The 20,906-nt window shown below is 46.5% G+C and overlaps 1 protein-coding gene across 1 annotated transcript; it reads left to right on the top strand.

Annotated features, from left to right (window-relative positions):
• Positions 1-5,153: 5,153 nt before the first annotated feature.
• crip1 (cysteine-rich protein 1) lies at positions 5,154-19,228 on the top strand. Its single transcript, XM_055641025.1, has 5 exons — positions 5,154-5,312; positions 15,018-15,112; positions 17,051-17,108; positions 17,852-17,898; positions 18,774-19,228. Exons 1-4 carry the CDS (start codon positions 5,273-5,275, stop codon positions 17,890-17,892), a joined length of 234 nt encoding a protein of 77 aa, XP_055497000.1. The 5' UTR covers positions 5,154-5,272; the 3' UTR covers positions 17,893-17,898; positions 18,774-19,228.
• The last annotated feature ends 1,678 nt before the right edge of the window (positions 19,229-20,906 follow it).

Genomic DNA, 20,906 nt, shown 5'->3' with positions numbered 1-20,906 from the left:
CAGCGTGGGCTTAAGGCGGCCCATACCGGATTACGGTTCCTCTCCTTCCCCTCCAGTGCACGGGGTTGGCAAGGGAGAACACCACTGTTCTCCCGCAGAGGCGGCACTGGTCACGAGCCATGGGAGAATGAAAGAATGAATGAATGATACTTTATTGTCACAGTGATATTCATTGTTTTGGTGCCCAAGGTATACAAAGAGTTGCCATGTAAAGGGCACCAAAAGTTACAAAGTACCCCGCGCCAGGCCTCCTTTGTTCTCAACCCCACCTCATAGTGGACCCCCCCCACATCAGGTCCTCCTTTGTTTAGTTTAATTTTGTTCAGTTTAGCTTAGAGATACAGCGCGGAAACAGGCGCTTCAGCCCACCGAGTCCGCACCGACCAGCAATCCCCGCACATTAACACTATCCTACAAGTGACAATTGTACACGTATGCCAAGCCAATTAACCTACATACCAATATGTCTTTGGAGTTTGGGAGGAAACTGAAGATCTCGGAGAAAACCCACGCGGCCACGGGGAGAACGCACAAACTCCGTACAGACAGCACCCATAGTTGGGATCGAACCTAGGTCTCTGGCACTGTGAGCGCTGTAAGGCAGCAACACTACTGCTGCGCCACCGTGCTGGAGGATTGTTCTCCCCCATCCCCCCCACACCAGTTCCACCTCCTTGCCTGTGTCACCTGTCCCTTTCAAATACCACACCACTCAGAAGTGGGCCATTCTGCCCGTTGCTCCCCTGATTGATCTGTGAACAGTCCTGGCCCACTCACCCACCTCCAACCGCCTTGCCCTGCAGTCTTCCGGCTATGACCCAGTTCCCTTTGGAAGAGTCCGATGAACAGTCTGTCTCAGCACACCATCCCACAAGCAAATATTCCTCCCCTGACCTCTTGCTGGTGACCCAGGCAGTGAAAATATTTGCTGCTCATATACTCAGCTTAAGCGGTTCCTGATGCTGTAATCCTGTGAACCGGCCCAGTACCTTGGGGATTAGTTGAGGCATGGAGTCAGCACTGAAGCTTTGTTTGATTGGCATGGTATAGAACGCTCCAGCCATGGTATTAAACGCTCCAGGCATGGTATAGAACGCTCCAGGCATGGTATAGAACGCTCCAGGCATGGTATAGAACGCTCCAAGCCTGGTATAGAACGCTCCAAGCCTGGTATAGAACGCTCCAGCCATGGTATAGAACGCTCCAGGCCTGGTATAGAACGCTCCAGGCATGGTATAGAATGCTCCAGGCATGGTATAGAATGCTCCAGGCCTGGTATAGAACGCTCCAGGCCTGGTATAGAACGCTCCAGGCATGGTATAGAACGCTCCAGGCATGGTATAGAATGGTATAGAACGCTCCAGGCCTGGTATAGAACGCTCCATGCCTGGTATAGAACGCTCCTAGGTTAGGACAGCACCACTGACTCCATGGAAGGGACTGTTTGCAGCATTAAGGATGGGGCCATCCATGGGTCCCAGCTTAGGATCTGGTCCCTGGGTCGCAGTAGGGCCCACTCATGGGTGCCCCTGGATGACGTGGTGGCAGGTCCTGGGGACGGGAGCTTCGACTGATAAAGGGGTCAACCCTAGACTAGAATAGGATAGTCCGAGGGTCACCAAAGTAGAGAGCATTCCTGAACTACTATCTACCTCATTGGTGACCCTCGGACTATCTGTGATCAGATTGTGCTGGATTTACCTTGCACTATACATTATTCCCATATAATGTATCTTATACAGTGTAAATGGCTGGAGTGTCATCATGTTTTGTCTTTCTGCTGATTGGTTAGTGCACAACAAAAGCTTTTCACTGTACATCGGTACACGTGACAATAAACTGTAACTAGATTTGGTGAAGGGAGAGCGGACTGGGTGCTGGGTGACTTCGATCTGCTGGACTTGGTTGGACATCATGGCACTAACAAAGCCCATGTGCGATGATTGATCCTTCTCTGTAGGAGAGGGTGTCTTGTATGAATTTGTCCACTGCTTGAACGAGAACAAGCAAAAAGTCGTGTCAAGTGCCCCTTGGATGAGTTCAGCCCCCCACACCCGCCCCTATGTCTCTGTTCCCATGTAGCTACTGTGGGGCAAGATTGGGGTGGTTGGGGTTGAGGTTGGTGGGTGGGCACATCCCACTCCACTACAGATGCAGGCAGGTGGGAAGGGGCAATGCCAGGGCTCACGACAGCCAGTGTGGCCCCATCACATCTCAGCGCAAGATTACAGACTAATCCTTCTGTTAATAATAAGTAGCAGTGAAGAACGCTCCGGGTGCGCAGGGGGTAGAGCCGCTGGGGGGGGGGGGGGGGGGGGGGGGAACATCTGAAGATTTTGTTATGTTGAAATACAGCCACTAGGGGCGCCGCATGAAGGCTGCCTCTGTCTACAGTCTGTCCATGGTTTCCATCTTTTTTTTATTTTTTAGTTTGTTTAAAAGTATGTTGAGGAGTTTTCTTTAGTTTTACTATGGGGGGGGGGGGGGGGGGGGGGTAGGGTAAGGGGGAAACCATCTCCCAGTCACTTCCTGGCGAGGATGCGACTATTCTCCGAATCACGTCCTCGTCCCCTAGTTTATTGTCCTGACACCATGTTACACAGTTTTCTATCTCCTTCCTGTACTCTCTCTCATCATTGTTTGTGATTCGACCCACCACTGCGGTAACGTCTGCAAACGTAGATGGAATTCGAGCTGAAATTGGCCGTACAGTTGTGAGTGTACAGGGAGTGGTGTACTGGGGACTGGGAGTGCAACCTTATGGAGCTACAATGCTGGGAGTCATTGTGGAGGAGGTGTTGTCACCTATCTTCATTGATTGAGGTGTGCGGGTCAGGAAATGAAGGATCCCGTGGCAGAGCGGGGAGGTGACTCCTAGGTCCCCGAGTTTGGAGATGAATTTGAATGTGATTATGGTGTTGAATGTAGCGCTGGAGTTGATAAATATGAGTATAATGTGGGAGTCCTTGAGGTCAAGGTGTTCCAGAAATGTTTAGAGCCAGGGGGACAGTGTCTGCTGTGGACCTGTTGCGATGGTAAGCAAACTGCTGTGGATCCAGGCTGGTTGGAAGGCTGGAGTTGATGTGCTCTATTAACAGTCTCTCAAAGCACTTCATGATGGTGGATGTCAGAGCCAACCTTCCCTTGCCAAAATCAATGCTTAGTTCCTTGGCTTTGGTTGAGAGATTATGGTTGTGGGCTGTGGCACCACTCAGCCAGATGTTCTATCTCTCTCCTGCAACCTGACTCTTCACCACGTGTGATTCAGCCAACAGCAGTGGTTTATCGATGATTTATTGGTAGCTGTCTTTGGAGCTGTGCTTAGCCACACAGCGTGTAGAGCAGAGGGCCCAACCGATCAAGATCCTGCTGCAATCTTTTACCATCATCTTCGCTACCTCCCACACCACCCACATCAGTGTCATCTGTAAACCAACCATCCACCATCACCCTCTGCTTCCTTTCACAAAGCCAATGTTCCATCCAGTCAGCTAGCTCTCCTTGGATGCAATGCGATCTAACCTTCCAGAGCAGCCCAGCATGCAGAACCTTGTCAAATAACTTGCTGAAATCCAGAGATACGACGTCTATAGTTGTGCCCTCATCAATCTTTTTGGTTACATCTTCAAAAAATCAATCAAATTTGGGAGACACAATCTCCCACGTATAAAACGACACTATCCCTAATCAGCCCTTGTCTATCTGAGTGTTTATTTATCTTATCACTCAGAATACTCTCTAGCAACTTTCCAACTACAGATGTTAGACTCACTGGTCTGTAGTTCCCAGGCCTTTCCTTGCAACCCTTCTTAAATAGAGGCACAATATTTGCCTCTCTCCAGTCATCCAGCACTTCACCTGTATTTAATGAAGACTCATAAATATCAACCTAGCAATTTCTTCTTTGCTGCTCCTCCTGTTTTTTTTTGTGTTCTTGTATTGTACTCAAAAAGGCTGCCAGCATCATCAAGGATCCACACCATCCTGGCCACTCACTCATCTCCTCGCTGCCTTCAGGTAGAAGGTACAGGAGCCTGAAATCTGCAACATCCAGGTACAGGAATAGCTGCTTCCCCACAGCCATCAGGCTATTAAACTCAACTCAAACAAAACTCTGAACTTTAATAGCCCATTGCACTTAATCAGATTATTTATGTGTGTGTATATATATTGATTGGTATATGGTCACACTGAACTGTTCTGTATGTATTTATGCCTACTATATTCTGTTGTGTTGAAGCAAAGCAAGAATTACATTGTCCTATCTGGGACACATAACAATAAAACTCTCTTGAATCTTGAATCAATTTCAATTCCCATTAATGGTTAGAGCCCCTTATCTAACTTCCCTTTTAAAATTTGTCTGTGGGTTTCTATTTCCATTTCCTTTGCAATTTATTTTGCATTTAAACTGACTTCTCGTGACGATTTGGTTTCGGGAGGGCTGTACAAAGTTCTTTGGTAACCTATTTTAAATAAAGCGAGCCGTGTGAACAAAGTTAACATCCAGCAGCCAGCAATGATGCCAGCAATATTACTCTTCCTCTGCCTTGAAATAGTGAGGTTACTTTTGCTACCATCCAATTTCTGAGATGAATTTGAAAATGTAATAAAATCCTGGCAATGGGCAGCTCTGCATCTATTACTCACGTTGCAGTGAGGAAGAGAAATCCAGTATTGGGGCCCAGTGATACTAAAGTGATAGCGATACAATTACCAGGATCATATGGGAGCTGGGAGCTAACTCGCAGCTAGTGGCGTGCCATTGTCTACAGCTTATTTCTGGCACCTGCTGTCCATGTTCATCTTTGTCAATGTTCTCAACATTTTACTTAATTGGCATGACTTCATTTCCGCACTTTCCACAATCGGTGATGGTTTCTAACCTCCTTTCTGAAAGAGTGGCCTTTATTTCTGAGTTTCCCTTTCCCCTGTCTCTCAGTCTGCAAAAGGGTCTCCGCCGCTCTCTCTTGTTCGGAGCCAGTGTCTGTTGAACGCGGCCAGTATTGTGCTGGTAAACAGCTTCTACCGGCCGCAGCTTTACAAACCGCTTCCTCCAACAACGCCCTCGGGCCGTGAGCCGGTCTCTGAGGAGTGGCTGGTTCTCTGTGCGTAGCAGGGACGGGCTCCACACACACACACTGACAAAATGTGTGCACTCGTCCCTGCCCACTATATAAACGCGGAGCCCGAGCGGCAGGTACTTTTGGAGAGAGACACACATTGTGTGAGTTCGTTCCTGGCATAGGACAGCGCAGATTGTGGACCAAACATGGTTAAGTGCCCTAAGTGCTCTAAAGAAGTGTACTTTGGTAAGCATCCCGCCTATCCTGCACGACTTCCATCAGTTCAAACTCAAATGTATGAATATGCTTCACCTTTCTTTCCAAAGCGTCTCAGTAGCATTTCTACATAACTTGTTATAACATCTCTCTTCGGTGTAATGTCTCTTCGGTGGTATCGGTTTATTTATAAATACATGAATAAACTTGCCTGTTATAAGTTGTTTACTAGACCAATACATGTATTTATAAATATATTTATCATAAATTTATTCATTTAATTTATAAATGAATTTTCAATGTATGCATTTATTTTTGTTCAGAATTGCGTTTCTATGTTGTAAGTATCCAGATTGATTTTCTGATTTATGGTGCTGCAATCTTTGTATTTTTATTTTTTATTTAATGCGTTAATGGTTTAGGATGGGGATTAGTTGTTTCTCCGGCTGTTTGAGTAGTGGAGTTTTTTTTTAAACTGTGGTATCGTTTGCATTGCTGTTTGTCGATTAAAATCTCGCCTCGCATCGGTTTCGTGTTAAATGTGTGAACGGGTGCTGCAGGTTCAGTTGTTGTTTGTAGATCCTTATCCACTTTGTCGGGCGGGACCTGCCGCCCACGTTTAACCGAACAAAGATAGTATCGAACTTGGACGAAAATGGTAATACAATTAAAAGAATGAGGGGAAATTCGCATAACTGAAAACAAGAGACAAGAGCGTTTTATGGTCATATGTCCCAGATAGAACAATAACATTCTTGTGTAGGAAGGAACTGCAGATGCTGCTTTAAACCTGAAATGCTGGAGTTACTCAGCAGGTCAGACAGCATCTCTGGAGAGAAGGAATGGGTGACGTTTTGGGTCGAGACCATTTTTCAGTGAGGCAAAGATAGACACAAAAAGCTAGAGTAGCTCAGAGGGACAGGCAGCATCTCTGGAGAGAAGGAATGGGTGACGTTTCGGTCGAGACCCTTCTTCAGTCGGGCAAACCTTCTTCAGAGTCTGGAGAAATGTCTAAATCCAAAACGTCACCTATTCCTTCTCTCCAGAAATGCTGTCTGACTTTGTGCTCCAATCTTCACAATAAAATTCTTACTTGCAGCAGCACAACAGAATATATAAATGCAGTACACAATATAATAAACGAGAAAAAAAGTGCAGTGTATATGTGAGTGTGTGTGTATATATACACATAAAACAAACAATAATAGTGCAAAAAGACACATCCAATGCCCCCCAATATGTATTTCCAGGTTGTACTGTTTAATATCCTGATGGCTGTAGGGATTAAGTTTATGAACCTGGACGTTACAGTTTTCAGGCTCGATGGCAGGGGTGAAATGATGGTGTGTGTCTCTGATGATGCTGGCTGCCTTTTTGAGGCAGCGACTCCTGTAAATCCTTTTGATGGTGGAGGGGTCAGAGCCGGTGATGGACTGGGCAGTGTTCACCAGTTTTTGCAGTCTTCTTCACTCCTGAGCATTCAAGTTGCCAAACCAGGCCGTGATGCAACCAGTCATTATGCTCTCTACTGTACACCTGTAGAAATTCAAGAGAGTCTTCTCTGACATACCGAATCTCTGCAATCTTCTCAGGAAGTAGAGGCATTGGTGTACTTAATTTATAATTGTATCAGTGTGCTGGGTCCAGGAAAGATCTTCATAAATATACATTCTTAAGAAATATGCACGCCCAGGAATTTGAAACGACAAAGAATTACTGAAAATAGGGAGGAAAAATTGTACATATGACTGACCGTTAACCAACAATGTTCAAGTTTCCATAGACACTTTTTTAATATAAAGACAATTTGATTGTTGGTTCTAGACAAACAAGTCTGGGAAATAAATAAAGGAAAACAAGATAACAGCTAAATTAAACAGGCTAAATGTGAGCAACATTCAGTAGATATCTTTAAGGCAGAGATAGATAGATTCTTGATTAGTACAGGTGTCAAAGGTTATGGAGAGAAGGGGTTAGCAGGAAGAGATAGTTCAGGCATGATTGAATGACGGAATAAATGATGGGCCGAATGGCCCAAATCTACTATCACTTATCTTATGATTCCCGGACCATTTCCAAATTGACAGGGTGGGGGATTGGGGGGGCAGTGCAATCATCGGGTCATCAGCATTGAAGACACACCCTGACAAGTCATTGGGCCTGGGTGAACTTCAGACCTTACAAGTGGCGGCTAGTGTTAGAGATAGATGGTGTGTTTATATATCCCCAAATTTCCCAGATTCTGGGAAGGGCCCATTAAATTGGAAAATCTGTGAAAGCAAGTCCTTTGTTCAAAAAGGGAGGGGAAACTGCAGGCCAGTTAAAGGGCCTGTTCCACTTTTTTTAGGCGACTAGGCTGTTGCCACATGGTCGCCGGGGTGTTGCCAGTAAGGTCGTGAGTAGTCTCCTCATTCGCCCAAAGAGTCGTAGCATTTTTCTGGTCGCCGCTGGGTTTGAGATGTTCAAAATTTTTCGGCGACAGTCGGCTTGAAGCCAATGAGCGTAGCTTGACTTCTCCTGACGTAGGTGCTGTCGTAGGTTGTTGCCAGGATGACGTAGGTTATTGCTGGTGCTGACTTCGATGAATCCCATTGGCGACTACCTACATCAACCGGCGACAGGTACTACCTGAGGAGATGGTAGTACCTGGCTTCTCTGGCAGCTTGTTCCGTACACCCACCACCCTTTGTGTGAAAATGTTACCCCTCAGATTCACACCTCTATGTTCCAAAGAATGAGGTGTTCCCCTCATTCCCCTATGTTCCCCTCTTCTTCTCTAGATGAGGCTCTCACCAGGGTCTCTTCTATACCCCGTAACTCTGCTCTCACTCTCCATCTCCCCCCCCCCCACCCGTAACAAGAGCAGAGTCCCCCTTGTCCTCACCTTCCACCCTACCAGCCATCACATACAACAAATAATCCTACAACATTTTCACCACCTCCAACTGGATCCCACCACTGGTCACATTTCCCATCTCCTCCCCTTTTGGCTTTCCGCAGAGACCGCTCCCTCTGTAACTCCCTGGTCAATTCGTCCCTTCCCACCCAAACCACCCCCTCTCCTGGCACTTTCCCTTGCAACCGCAGGAAATGCTACACTAGACGCTTTACTTTCCCGCTTGACTCCACCCAAGGAACTAAGCAGTCTTTCCAGGTGAGGCAGAGGTTCACCTGCACCTCCTCCAACCATCTTTGCATCTGCTGCTACAGGTGTCAGCTGCTATACATCGGTGAGACCAAGCATAGGCTTGGCCCAACACCTCTGCTCGGATCTTTTTTATATCAAAATATACTTTATTTGAGAAATAAATATATACAATACCTGATCCATATAAAACTCCATCCGAAATTCTCAGAGGCTATACATACTATACATACATTCAATACAGGTTCACAATAACCAACCTGATCTCCCGGTGGCTCAGCACTTCAACTCCCCTTCCCATTCCGAATCCGAACTTTCTGCCCTGGGCCTCCTCCATGGCCAGAGTGAGGCCCACCGCAAATTGGAAAAGCAGCACCTCATATTTTGCTTGGGTAGTTTACACCCCAGCGGTATTAACATTAACTTCTCCAATTTCAGGTAGTCCCTGCTTTCTCCCTCTTTCCCCTCCCCTTCCCAGCTCTCCCACAGCCCATTGTCTCTGCCTCTTCCTTTCTTTTTCCTGCCCCCCTCCAGACATCAGTCTGAAGAAGGGTCCCGACCCGAAATATCGCCTATTTCCTTCGCTCTATAGATGCTGCCTCGCCCGCTGAGTTTCTCCAGCATTTTTGACTACCTTCAATTTTCCAGCATCTGCAGTTCCTTCTTAAACAAGTTCTTAGGCATGTTTTCTTTTTAATGATCTGAATGGTGAGCTCCAATGTAGAGGAGTTTGTGAATTATGCAGAAGGGTCTGTGTGCACTGGGAAACTTGACACAGTGTTGTTGCTTGTTGCTAGGGAAACTAAATGCAAAAGAAAGGAGACACACACAAAAAGCTGGGGTAACTCAGTGGGTCAGACAGCATCTCTGGAGAAAAGGAATAGGTGACATTTCGGGTCGAGACCCTTCTCCTGAGATGCTGCATGTCCGGCTGAGCTACTCCAGCTTTTTTGTGTCTATCTTCGGTTTAAACCAGCATCTGCAGTCCCTTCCTACACAAAAAAAAGGTCTGGCTTCATGAAGACCACTTCAGGACCAATCCCCGTATTGGTCTCTGCAATTGGGAGAGAATATGAATGCTTTGGAAGTAATGAACTTTAAAGGAAGGGTCAGATAGGCCAGATTTGTGTGGCTGGTTTAGCAGAACGAAGGAAGATTTAATTGCAACAGAAGGGGCCTGGAGGTAGTTTGTGTGAAGAGGATGTAAATATACTGTGGGAGAATCTAAAACTGGGGGGGTCACAAAAAAAAAACATGGTGCAGAATTTAATATAGAAATGTAGATGCAGAAGTAGGTATTTCAGCCCTTCGAGCCAGCACCTCCATTCAATATGATCATGGCTGATCATCTAATAACAGTACCCCATTCCTGCTTTTCCCCCCATGTCCCTTGATTCCTTTAGCCCTAAGAGCTAAATCTAACTCTCTTGAAAACATCCAGTGAATTGGCCTCCACTGCCTTCTGTGGCAGAGAATTCCACAGATTCACAACTCTCCGGGTGAAGATATTTTTCCTCGTGTAAGCTTCACCACCGGCCCTTAATGGCCGCCTCGCCAGCAGTCTGTCTTGTCCCTTCTCTGTTTTTATTATTTTAATGTATGTCTTGAATGTTTGTTTTAATGTCTCTCTGTATGTTTTATGTGTGGGGGATCGGGGGAAACCTTTATCAGTCACTTACCTCAATGGAGATGCAATTTTTGTCCGTGTCGCATCTTCGCCACCCCCCGCCCCCACCTTTGCAGCCTACAATGTGGAGTGGTGCAGCCTTTCCTGGAGACCGGCTCGGAGCTTCAAGCCGTGGGTGCGGTGCGGACTAACCATCGCGGAGCCTGGGGTGTTTTGGCGAGGATCGCCAGTGTTGAAGCTCCGACCGGGGGGCCTGTGGATTTTTTTAATTTTTTTAATTTTAATTGTTATTAGAAGTACAGTAAATTACATTAATACACATCACATATATCTTATTACATTTTGTTGTACCACTTCGTTTTTTGAGCTTTAAAAAAGGTAGAAATAAAAGAAGTAAGGAAAGTGAGCAAGAGTCGTGAAGGTGCAGGAAAGTGTTGGGAGAAGAAAGCCCCTTAGGGAAGAAATTAGAGAAGGAAGTAAAGAAAGGAAATAAGACCCTAGAAAGAAAAGAAAAAAAAGAAAAAAGGAAAAACAATCGCTCTATTGTAACACAAAACTCCGCAAAAAAGGATATACCAACCGTGTTTTTATTAAAAATTTATTTTATACCCCCCGTTACCAGATCCTGGTACCATTTATATTTTAAATTACTATTGCACCTTATGCTTGTAATAGTTCCGTAAATGCAGACCACGTCTTTTGGAAGTGGTCTGCTTTGCCTGCTAGGAGGAGTCTCATCTCTTCCAAGTGTAGTGTTTCGAACATGTTTGAAATCCACATTTTTATTGTTGGTATTGGAGCATTTTTCCAAAATTTAAGTATAAGCTTTTTTCCCATTATTAGCCCGTAATTAAGTAAGTTCTTTTGAAACACATTTAATTCGGAGTTACCTTCCGATATTCCAAAAATGATCAATTCTGCTTTTGGTACAGGTACAAGTTTTATTTTAAATCATTTTGTGAAGATTTCAAATATTTCGTTCCAGAACTTTTGAATTTTTATACAGAAACCAAAAGAGTGCGCTATGTTAACTTCTTGTGACTGACATTTATCACAAATGGGTGAGACATTGGGTAAAAGTTTATTTATTTTAGTTTTTGAATAATATGGTCTCTGTAATGTTTTATATTGGATTAGAGTATGTCGTACGTGATCGAGCATTTATGCACATATAGTAAGTGTTTATCCCAGCTCTCTTTTGAATTTTTTATAGCTAGTTCTTGTTCCCAGTCTCTTCTAATACCATCAGTTGTAGGTATTTCTATATTTAAAATAATGTTATATAAGTATGATATTAGATTTGCTGATTCAGCCTTTGTCTTCATGGCTTCATCCAATAATTCTGGGGGCATGTTATGATAGTCTTTTGTGTATTTTTTCCGATAGTCACGGATTTGAAGATATTTAAAATATTGATTATTTTTCAAATTATATTTCAGTTGTAATTGTTGAAATGATAATAATTTTCCTAATTCATACAAGTCTCCGAGCGCTTTGATTCCCATTCTTTCCCATTGTGTAAATGATTTATCTATAATTGAGGGTTTAAACAGGCCTGTGGACTTTAACACCGTGAAGCAGTGGTCTCCAGTAAGAAGTGGCCAACTCGGGAGCTCCATGCCGCGGAGTGTTCTGATCCGTCCCGCCACCGGAGTTTCGATCATCCAGACGAGAGGGCTTGAACAGCGGACCATCGGCAATGGCACCATTCAAAGGCCCCGGCCACGGGTGTACAAAGGAGGAAGATGACTGAACTTTATTGCCTTCCATCACAGTGAGGAATGTGGATTCCACTGTGGTGGATGTTTATGCTAAACTTTATTTTATGTGTCTGTGTGTATTTTGCTTTTTTCTTGGTATGGCTGTATGGTAAGTCAAATTTCACTGTACCTTAATTGGTATATGTGACAATTAAATTGAATCTTGAGATCTTGACTGCAGTGGGCTGCCACAATGCACAGTTAGACTAGCTTTACACCAGAGACGGACACAAAATGCTGGAGTAACTCAGCGGGACAGGCAGCATCTCTGCAGAGAAGGAATGGGTGACGTTTCGGGTCGAGACCCTTCTTCAAACTGAGTCAGGGGAGAGGGAGACTAGAGGTATGGAAGGGTAAGGTGTGAAAACGAAGGACCAAAGGGAACAAAGATTAAGGAAAGTGTAGAATAGATTCTTGATGGCTTGGAGAAGGTGACAATGAGGTGTCCAAACATAAAATGTAATCAGGAAGACAGTCAAAAAACTGGTTGGAGAACTAGGATGGGGAGGGATGGAGAGAGGGGGAAAGCAAGGATTACTTGAAGTTAGAGAAGTCAATGTTTATACCGCTGGGGTGTAAGCTGCCCAACTGAAATATGAGGTGCTGTTCCTCCAATTTGTGATGGGCCTTGCTCTGACAATGGAGGAGGCCCAGGACAGAAAGGTCAGTGTGGGAATAGGAGGGGGAGTTAAAGTGTTTGGCAACGAGGAGATCAGGTAGGTCTAGGACCATGTGGCTCAGGGGTCGCTTGTCCTGGAACTTGTGGTGTCTGACAAATGCATAACCATGCAGTGGTATTAACATTGGTCTACAGCACCCGTAGCCTGGATCGAACCTTCGTCTCTGGCGCTGTATGTGCTGTAAGGCAGCAACTCTACCACTGCGCCACCATGCCATCCCTAATATATTACGGTGTTACGGCTACAAAGAAAGTGCAAAGATTTTAAAAAGTGCAAGGGCCACAATGAGGTAGATCGGAAGGTCGGGGATACATCCCTTATTTTATGGAACATCCGTTAACAGTGGACAAGGACTTGTGCTTGAGTCTGATGGTACATGCTTTTTTAGCTTCTGCCTTAAACTGCTTTTAGGAAGAACCTTGGATAGGCATGTTAGGAAAATTATGACATTTGCATTTAAACCTGCAAACTTTGGAAATCTGAAGTAAAAACACAAAGTTTTTTTACACTGAACATTTTTCTTGTTCATTATTTTGTTTACGGTGTACTATGTTTACATATTATAATGTGATTAAGCAAGATAAGCACCTGTCCCATTTTCACGCCCTAATTCACGACCTCTGCCGAGTTTTCCCTTGGCTCGTACTTGCAGCATGGTCGTCACGAGGCCGTGATGGCAGTCGTAGGTACTCGTGGCATCAAGTAGGTTGGGGCGTTTTTCTAGCCTGATGAAAAATGTCCACGAGTAAAAAAGGTTGTGAATTAGGTTGTGAAAGTGGGACAGGCCCTTAAGAATGTCATTATTCTATCTGAGATGTATAACAATAAAACACTCTTGAAACGCCAGAAGACCCATTTTTTATTTTAAAATACAATTTAAGACCGGTTAAGAAAGGGGAAACGGAAGGAAAGAAAGCCTGATTCAAAGAGGAAGCGGGTTTTTAAGATGTTATATTTCATACATCAATAATCGATGCAGCCGAGCATTTCCTGCAGTCGTTAATGTCGTTAGTTGGTAGTTTGTCAAAGCACACGCATGGCTGCATGTATGTTTACTGTCCCTGCAGGGGCGGTGACTTGTATAATTTTCCACACTCCCGACATTGCTGCATGCTTTCTCTGTGCTGTGAGCTCACTTGTGCTGTGAGCTCTAGGCCTGTGTATCCCGAGTCCTGTTCATCTGCACTGAGCTGCCTCTGAAAGGCATCTTCGGTGCGCTCTGGGGGTGGGTGGATGAGAAGGCCTCTCTTAACCACTGCCTAACTCGCATGGGTACAGCTTTCCCATTGCTGTACCTCACTCCTAGAGTGGTCTGTTCATAGACTGCGAGCGCCACGTTGCACTTGGTCTAGTAAATTATAAAAGTGGGCTTGTCTGTATGGAGTTTGTACGTTCTCCCTGTGACCTGCGTGGGTTTTCTCTGGGTGTTCCTGTTTTCTCCCACATTCAAAGACACACAGGTTTGTAGGTTATTTGGCTCTGTGTAATGTAAATTGCCCCTAGTTTGTGTGGGATAGTGTTAGTGTGCGGGGTGATTGCTGGTTTTTGCAGACTTGGTGGGCCGAAGGTCCTGTTTCCACGGTGTATCTCTAAACTAAACTACTGTGCTATCTCTAAACTAAACTACTGAGCTGTTGGTCAGGAAATCTCTCCCACTCCTTGTCCACCGATCTTCCATTTTGCTTTGGTTTAGTTTAGAGATACAGCGTGGAAACAGGCCCTTTGGCCCACCGGGCCCATGCCAACCAGCGATCCCTGCACATTAACACTATCCTACGCCCACTAGGGACAATTATAAAAAAAACACACAAAACCATTTACGAAGCCAATTAACCTACAAACCTGTACATCTTTGGGTTGTGGGAGAAAACCGAAGATCTCGGAGAAAACCCACGCGGTCACAGGGAGAACATACAAACTCCGCACAGACAGCACCCATAGATGGGATCAAACCTGGGCCTTCAGTGCTGAAATCGCTGTAAGGCGGCAACTCTACCGCTGCACCACCGTGCCGCCTCTGATCTCCGAAGATAGACACAAAATGCTGGAGTAACTCAGCGGGACAGGCAGCATCTCTGGAGAGAAGGAATTGGTGACATTTTTGGTCAAGACCCTTCTTCTCAGTCACGGCTGGGGGACACGAGATATGGAGGGATAAGGTGTGAAAAAGACAGATCAAAGCAGACGATGCTCAAGTAAATGTAGAATGGTTCATTGTTGGCTGAGAGGAAGGTGACAGAGACATACAATCATTAAAATTACTGATGACTGATTATAGGCAGAGACCCCGTGTTTAAGAAAGAACTGCAGATGCTGGAAAAATCGAAGGTAGACAAAATGCTGGAGAAACTCAGCGGGCGAGGCAGCATCTATGGAGCGAAGGAAGAGGTGATGTTTCCGGTCGAGACCCTTGTCGTTTAGCTCGGTATGGGTTACTTTGGGCTTGGATGCCCGTTCCAGTTCTAAGGGTGGACAGTGATCTTGTGTACAGTGTTCCCTAACCATTGTGCTTGTCTCTTGCAGCCGAGAAGGTGACGGCCCTGAACAAAGATTGGCATCGCACCTGCCTGAAGTGTGAAAAATGCAACAAAACCTTGACTACTGGCTCCCTCTCCCAGGTCAGCTGTTCTCTTGTATATTATAAACGTTTTCATTATTTCCTTGTGACATAAACAAACAAAGCGATTCATCCATTAAATTCAATTCTGCACTGGCTCTCAAAGCACACCCCCCCCACCCCCCCCCCTACAAACCTACAAACCCACACGTCTTCAGGATGTGACGGGAAACTGGAGCGCCCGGAGGAAGCAAACTCCGCAAGGGAGAACGTGCAAACTCCGCACAGGCAGCAGCCGAGGTGAGGTTCGAGCCTGGATTCCTGGCGCTGTGAGGCAGCAGCTTTACCAGATGTGCCACTGCAACTCTGCACGACAGTGGATCCACACTTAGGCAGCAACCCTGCCAGTGGGACCCACAACCCATGCAGCATGCTGCAAGGTTGCAGCGCAAGTGCAAGCCTTGACCTGTGCAGGGCCTGACCTTGCCCCATCGACTGTAGGGTGGGTGGGAGAAACTTGCATTGCCCACCACTGCTAGCATCTGTTTGGTAAGTCAATTAGTCCGTAAATCGCCCCCATTGTGTATGACTGAATATCATAGAGCCATACAACATAGAAAAAGGCCCTTCGGCCCACCATACTGACTATTGTCTATCTGTACTAATCCTAATTATTCATTCCATATCCCTCTGGACCCTGCTGATTCATCTATTTGTGTAGATGTCTCAGAAGTGTTGCTACTGTTCCTGCCACCACCCCCTCCTCTGGCAGCTCGTACCACATACCCACCACCGTCTGGGTGAAAAAAAATCCCTTCAAAGTAGGGCAGCACGGTGGTGTGGCGGTAAGCTATTGCCTTACATTGCCAGCGACCCCGGCTTCAATCTTGACTAAGGAGGCTTGTCTGTACGTTCTCCCCATGAATAGCGTTGGTTTTCTCCGGGTGCTCCAGTTTCCTCCCACATTCCAGACGTTCGGGTAGGCTAATTGTCTTGGTAAAATGTAAATTGTCAATAGTGTGTGCAGGGTAGTGTTAATGTGCGGGGATCGTCGGTCGGTTCAGACTCGGTGGACCTAAGGGCCTGTTTCCGTGCTGTATCTCTACATTAAACTAAATCTCCGCCTCACCTTAAACATGCATTCTTGTGTCAGACACGCCTACCATGGGATACGGACTCTGGCAATCAACCTTTTCCTTGTCACCCATAACTTTCTAAACCTTTATCTCGTAACCTCTCGGCCTCCATCTCCGGGAATACAGCGGGATGGGTGTAAACTGTGGTTGATGGTTGGCATGGAAGGTTGGCTGAAGGGCCTGTTTCTGTGCTGTCCGACTCTCCCAAGGTCATATGTAGTATAGGAGCAGAATTAGGCCATTCGTCCCATCAAGTCTACTCTGCCATTCAATCATGGCTGATCTATCTCTCCCTCCTAACCCCATTCTCCTGCCTTCTCCCCATAACCCCTAACACAAACTCTATTTATCCCAAGAGAAATTGGTCTGCCAACAATCATAAAACACAAGATACATGAAACATGAAATTAAAGTGACGATTGTAATGTCCAGGATTGGGGATGTGCAATGATTTGGGAGGGGTCAGTCTGCCCCACGACAGAAGGGTGAGGGGTTGTACAGTTTGATTGGGATTAGTACACCCGCACTAATCCTGGGAGAGGGGGAATCGTCCACCCTCTGGGAGAAGCCGCGATGGTTCTGTGGAAGCTCCCAGGCGAGCAGGCGGAATCCACGGGAATCCCGCCCTTGTTCAGCCGAACAACCTTTCCACTGGGTGAGTGTTCAGCCGAACAACCTTTCCACTCAGTGCCGGGGTTCAATGAGTGTGTTCCTTGGTGTGCGTGTTAGACCTTCACGCCCCCCCCCCCCCCCCCCCCCCCCCCCCCCCCCCCTGGCGCGGCCTTGAGTTTGCCAGTCAGGAGCCCTCGACCTCTGTGCTTCTGGGAGATATCTGTGGCTGATTCCTCCTGTTGTTCTTGCAGCATGATGGGAAGCCGTACTGTACCAAACCCTGCCACCTGTCACTCTTCGGACCCAAAGGTAAGGCCTTTTCCTCAAACTCTAGCCCGGGAGAGAAGTTTGCAGCGAAGATAGACACAAAAAGCAGGTGTAACTCAGCGGGACAGGCAGCATCTCTGGATGGAAGGAAAAGGTGGCATTTTTGGGGTCGAGACTCTTCTTGCATTTAGTGTAAGAGTCAGGAAGTCATGTAGCAGCTTTATAGGGCATTCGTTAGACCACATTTGGAGAATCGTGCAGTTCTGGTCGCCTCATTACACAAAGGATGAAAACTCTTTAGAGAGGGTACCGAGGAGATTTACCCGAATACTGCCTGGATTAGATAGAGTGTACAGATGCTGGTTTACACCGAAGATAGAGACAAAATGCCGGAGCAACTCAGCGGGACAAGCAGGAGAGAAGGAATGGGTGATGTTTTGGGTCGAGACCCTTCTTCAGACGGAGTCAAGGGAAAGGGAAACGAGAGATATGGAGAGATATAGCATACTGACGGAAAGATATGCAAAAAAGTAACGATGATAAAGAAAATAGGCCATTTTTAGCAGCATCTCTGGAGAGAAGGAATGGGTGACGTTTTTGGTTGACTCAAAACATCACCCATTCCTTCTCTTCAGAGATGCTGCCTGTCCCACTGTGCTACTCCAGCATTTTGCGTCTACTGGATTAGAGAGTATTAACTGTAAGGATAGTTTGGTCTAATTTTGGGGAAAGTAGATGAGCAGCCTCCCCACTCCCCATTGACGAACCTCCCTCTCTTTTTGCAGGGTATGGACATGGAGCGGTCGACAGCCACAAGTACACATGAACACAGGTGCGTGGAGCCTGGGCCCTCTTTCCCAGCTCTATGGCTCTAGTGGTCAGGCAGCATCTGTGGAGAGAGGACCAGCCAACATTTCAAGTCATTGGCATTTTCTGTATTGATGTTGGGTGTTTTGCAACTGTGGGATTCTGCCTTCTGTTGGCAAGGTGGAAAGATGAAGGCAATAGGTGGATGTGGGCCAGGGGCAGAGAAGGCCTGAAACAGGAGAGCTGTTTGAGGCTTGTGCTGCACAACGTTCACTCCTGGGGCTGCTGTGTTTGTGGAACTCCCCACCAGCAGCGGAGAGGGTTTGCTGACAACACGGGAGGATGACCACTGCAGTCCCTGCTCACTCTCCTGCAGAGTCGTGCAGGGCTAGGTCCAAGGTTCTCCCAGTTGCCAAACACTTTAACTCCCCCTCCCATTCCCACACTGATATTTCTGTCCTGGGCCTCCTCCACTGTCAGTGAGGCCCAGTGCAAATTGGAGGAACAGCACCTCATATTTCACTTGGGCAACTTACACCCAGGCAGTGTAAGGCAGGAATATTGACTTCTCTAACTACAAGTAATCTTGGTGCCCCCCCTCTCTCTCTCTCCATCCCTTTCCCACCCGTCGTACCAGCTTCAAAGCTATCTTGTTGCGTTTCACTATCTGTAACTTGTTTTCATAATCATCTGTTTCCTTTATCATTGTTACTTTTTTGCCCATCTTTCATTCATTTGTTCTATATCCATCTACATCGTTTCCCTCTCCACTGACTCTCAGTCTGAAGAAGGGTCTCGACCAGACACATCACCCATTCCTTCTCTCCAGAGATGCTGCCTGTCCCGCTGAGTTGCTCCAGCATGTTATGTCTGTCTTAATCGGACTCTTCTCCTTCCCAGGTTCCCGGCTTGTGCTGAGTCCAGGGCGGAGGAGGAAGAGGAGGAAAGTGCGTTTTGGAACAATGACCTGCATTCAAGTTTTTCCCAGTCTCTGCAATCGTGCAGTAATTCAGTGCAATAGGATTTCTGAAGAAAATGAACCAAAGTCCCGAGCAGAACCAAGACTCAGCAGTTTGACATTTCTTGGGGAGAGGGCGGGTCGGTGGGGGCGGAAAACTATTATTTTCTGTCCATCTAGCCGTGATTATTGTGAACCTTGATAGAAATTTGCCCCGTTCTCCCCCCCCATATCCCCGACCTTTCTGGACTCCAGCAGGCTTTCGGAACCCACTGTCAGTTAGCTGATGAAAGCACATTTCTGTGGCAAATGTCTACAAACTTAATTGTACTGATAAACTTCCATTAAGTTGCTTGTTTTCACGTAAAACAAAAATAAAGCATCATGTTAAACCTGATGGAGTTTGTGCCTACGATCTCTCTGTTCAATGAACCTTACAAACCTGATTGCATTTCATCATACACTACCTCATTTAACTGATATTTCTTCCACTCATTGGCTTGCCTGCCGAGTGTTTTCTAAATCAAAAACTCAACAGCCAGTGGAACTCAGTGGGTCAGGCAGCATCTCTGGAGAACATTCATGGGCCAGAAGGGTCCCAACCTGAAAAGTCACCCATCCATATTCTCCTGAGATTCTGCCTGACCCACTGAGTTATTCCAGCACTTTGTCTTTTTTTTGGTTAACTAGCACCTGCAGTTCCTCCTGTCAGCTGGAGGAACTCAGCAGGTCTGTCAGCATCTGTGGAGGGAAATGGGAAGGGGATGTTTTAGGTTGAGATTCATCTTCGGACTGATTGAGTTATGGGGGTTAACTGGCACAGAGAGATGAAGGGAGGGGATGGACCAAGTGGTTCTATGGTTAATTGGAACACGCAGAAGTACAAACACACGGTGAAATTATTTTCTTACAAACAGTTCAGTAGAGTATTGCTGAACCCAAGCACATCCCCGATTAGCAAATACAGAAATAGTCCATTGATCCAGTGTGCTAGAGACGCCATGTATTGGTGCCATTTTCAGAGTCCAGTCTGTGCTCTAGGTATTATGAGTGATGCCCATTCCAGACAAACCCCAGCTGCTGCAGGGCCTCCAGCCGTCACCTTGTACGTGCCAGTCTACCTGTGAACCCACGTCCCTCTCCTCGCCTGTCCACCTTTGTTCACCGGAGGTGCCTCCTGCAGCTGACCTCCAGGGTGCGGTCGGCCAGACTCTGGTTCCCTCACCTCCCCTCTTGCCTTGCCGGTCGCATCGGTTATTGTCGCTGGCTCCATCCGCCCGGTCGCTGGCACCACTCGGCTCTGAGGGCTTCCCCTCCCAGGCTGCCGGGCGACACAGTGGTGCAGAGACAGACCTACTGCCTTACCGCGCCAGAGACCCAGGTTCGATACTGACTACGGGTGTTGTCTGTACAAAGTTCGTACATTCACCCCATGACTGCGCGGATTTTCTCAGATCTTCCGATTCCCCCAACACTCCATAGATGTACAGGTTTGTAGGTTAATTGGCTTGGTATAAATGTAAAATTGTACCCAAGTGTAGGATAGTGCTAATGTGCGGGGACTGTTGGTCGGCACAGACTCTGGGCTGAAGGGCCTGTTTCGGCACTGTATCTCTAAACTATACTAAACTGTGTCCGGTTCGACAGCTTCCCCTAGCAGGCAGGTGTGTGGAGATGACAAAAGGGCTGCATTTGGTGGAATCCGATAAGGAAGGCGAGGAGTAAAATGTAGATAGACAAAAAGCTGAAGTAACTCAGCGGGACAGGCAGTATCTGTTGAGAGAAGGAGTTACGTTTTGGTTTGAGACCCTTCTTCAGACTAACCAGGGAGAGGCATGGCATTGGGGAAGGGTAAAAATGGGGCACCCATTCCTTCTCTCCAGAGATGCTGCCTGTCCTGCTGTGTTACGCCAGCATTTTGTGTCTACCTTTGTCTTAAACCAGCATCTACAGTTCTTTCTACACATGCTGTCTGACCCGCTCAGTTACTCCAGTTTCTTGTGTCTACACATGGCCACCACAATCGGTTTCCCCCATCCCGAGATTAAATGAATACAACAAAGACATCTCCAGAA

This window comes from Leucoraja erinacea, chromosome 9 (genome assembly GCF_028641065.1).
Source record: "Leucoraja erinacea ecotype New England chromosome 9, Leri_hhj_1, whole genome shotgun sequence".
Lineage (NCBI taxonomy): Eukaryota > Metazoa > Chordata > Chondrichthyes > Rajiformes > Rajidae > Leucoraja > Leucoraja erinaceus.
This window is presented reverse-complemented; position numbering and strand designations above follow the sequence as displayed.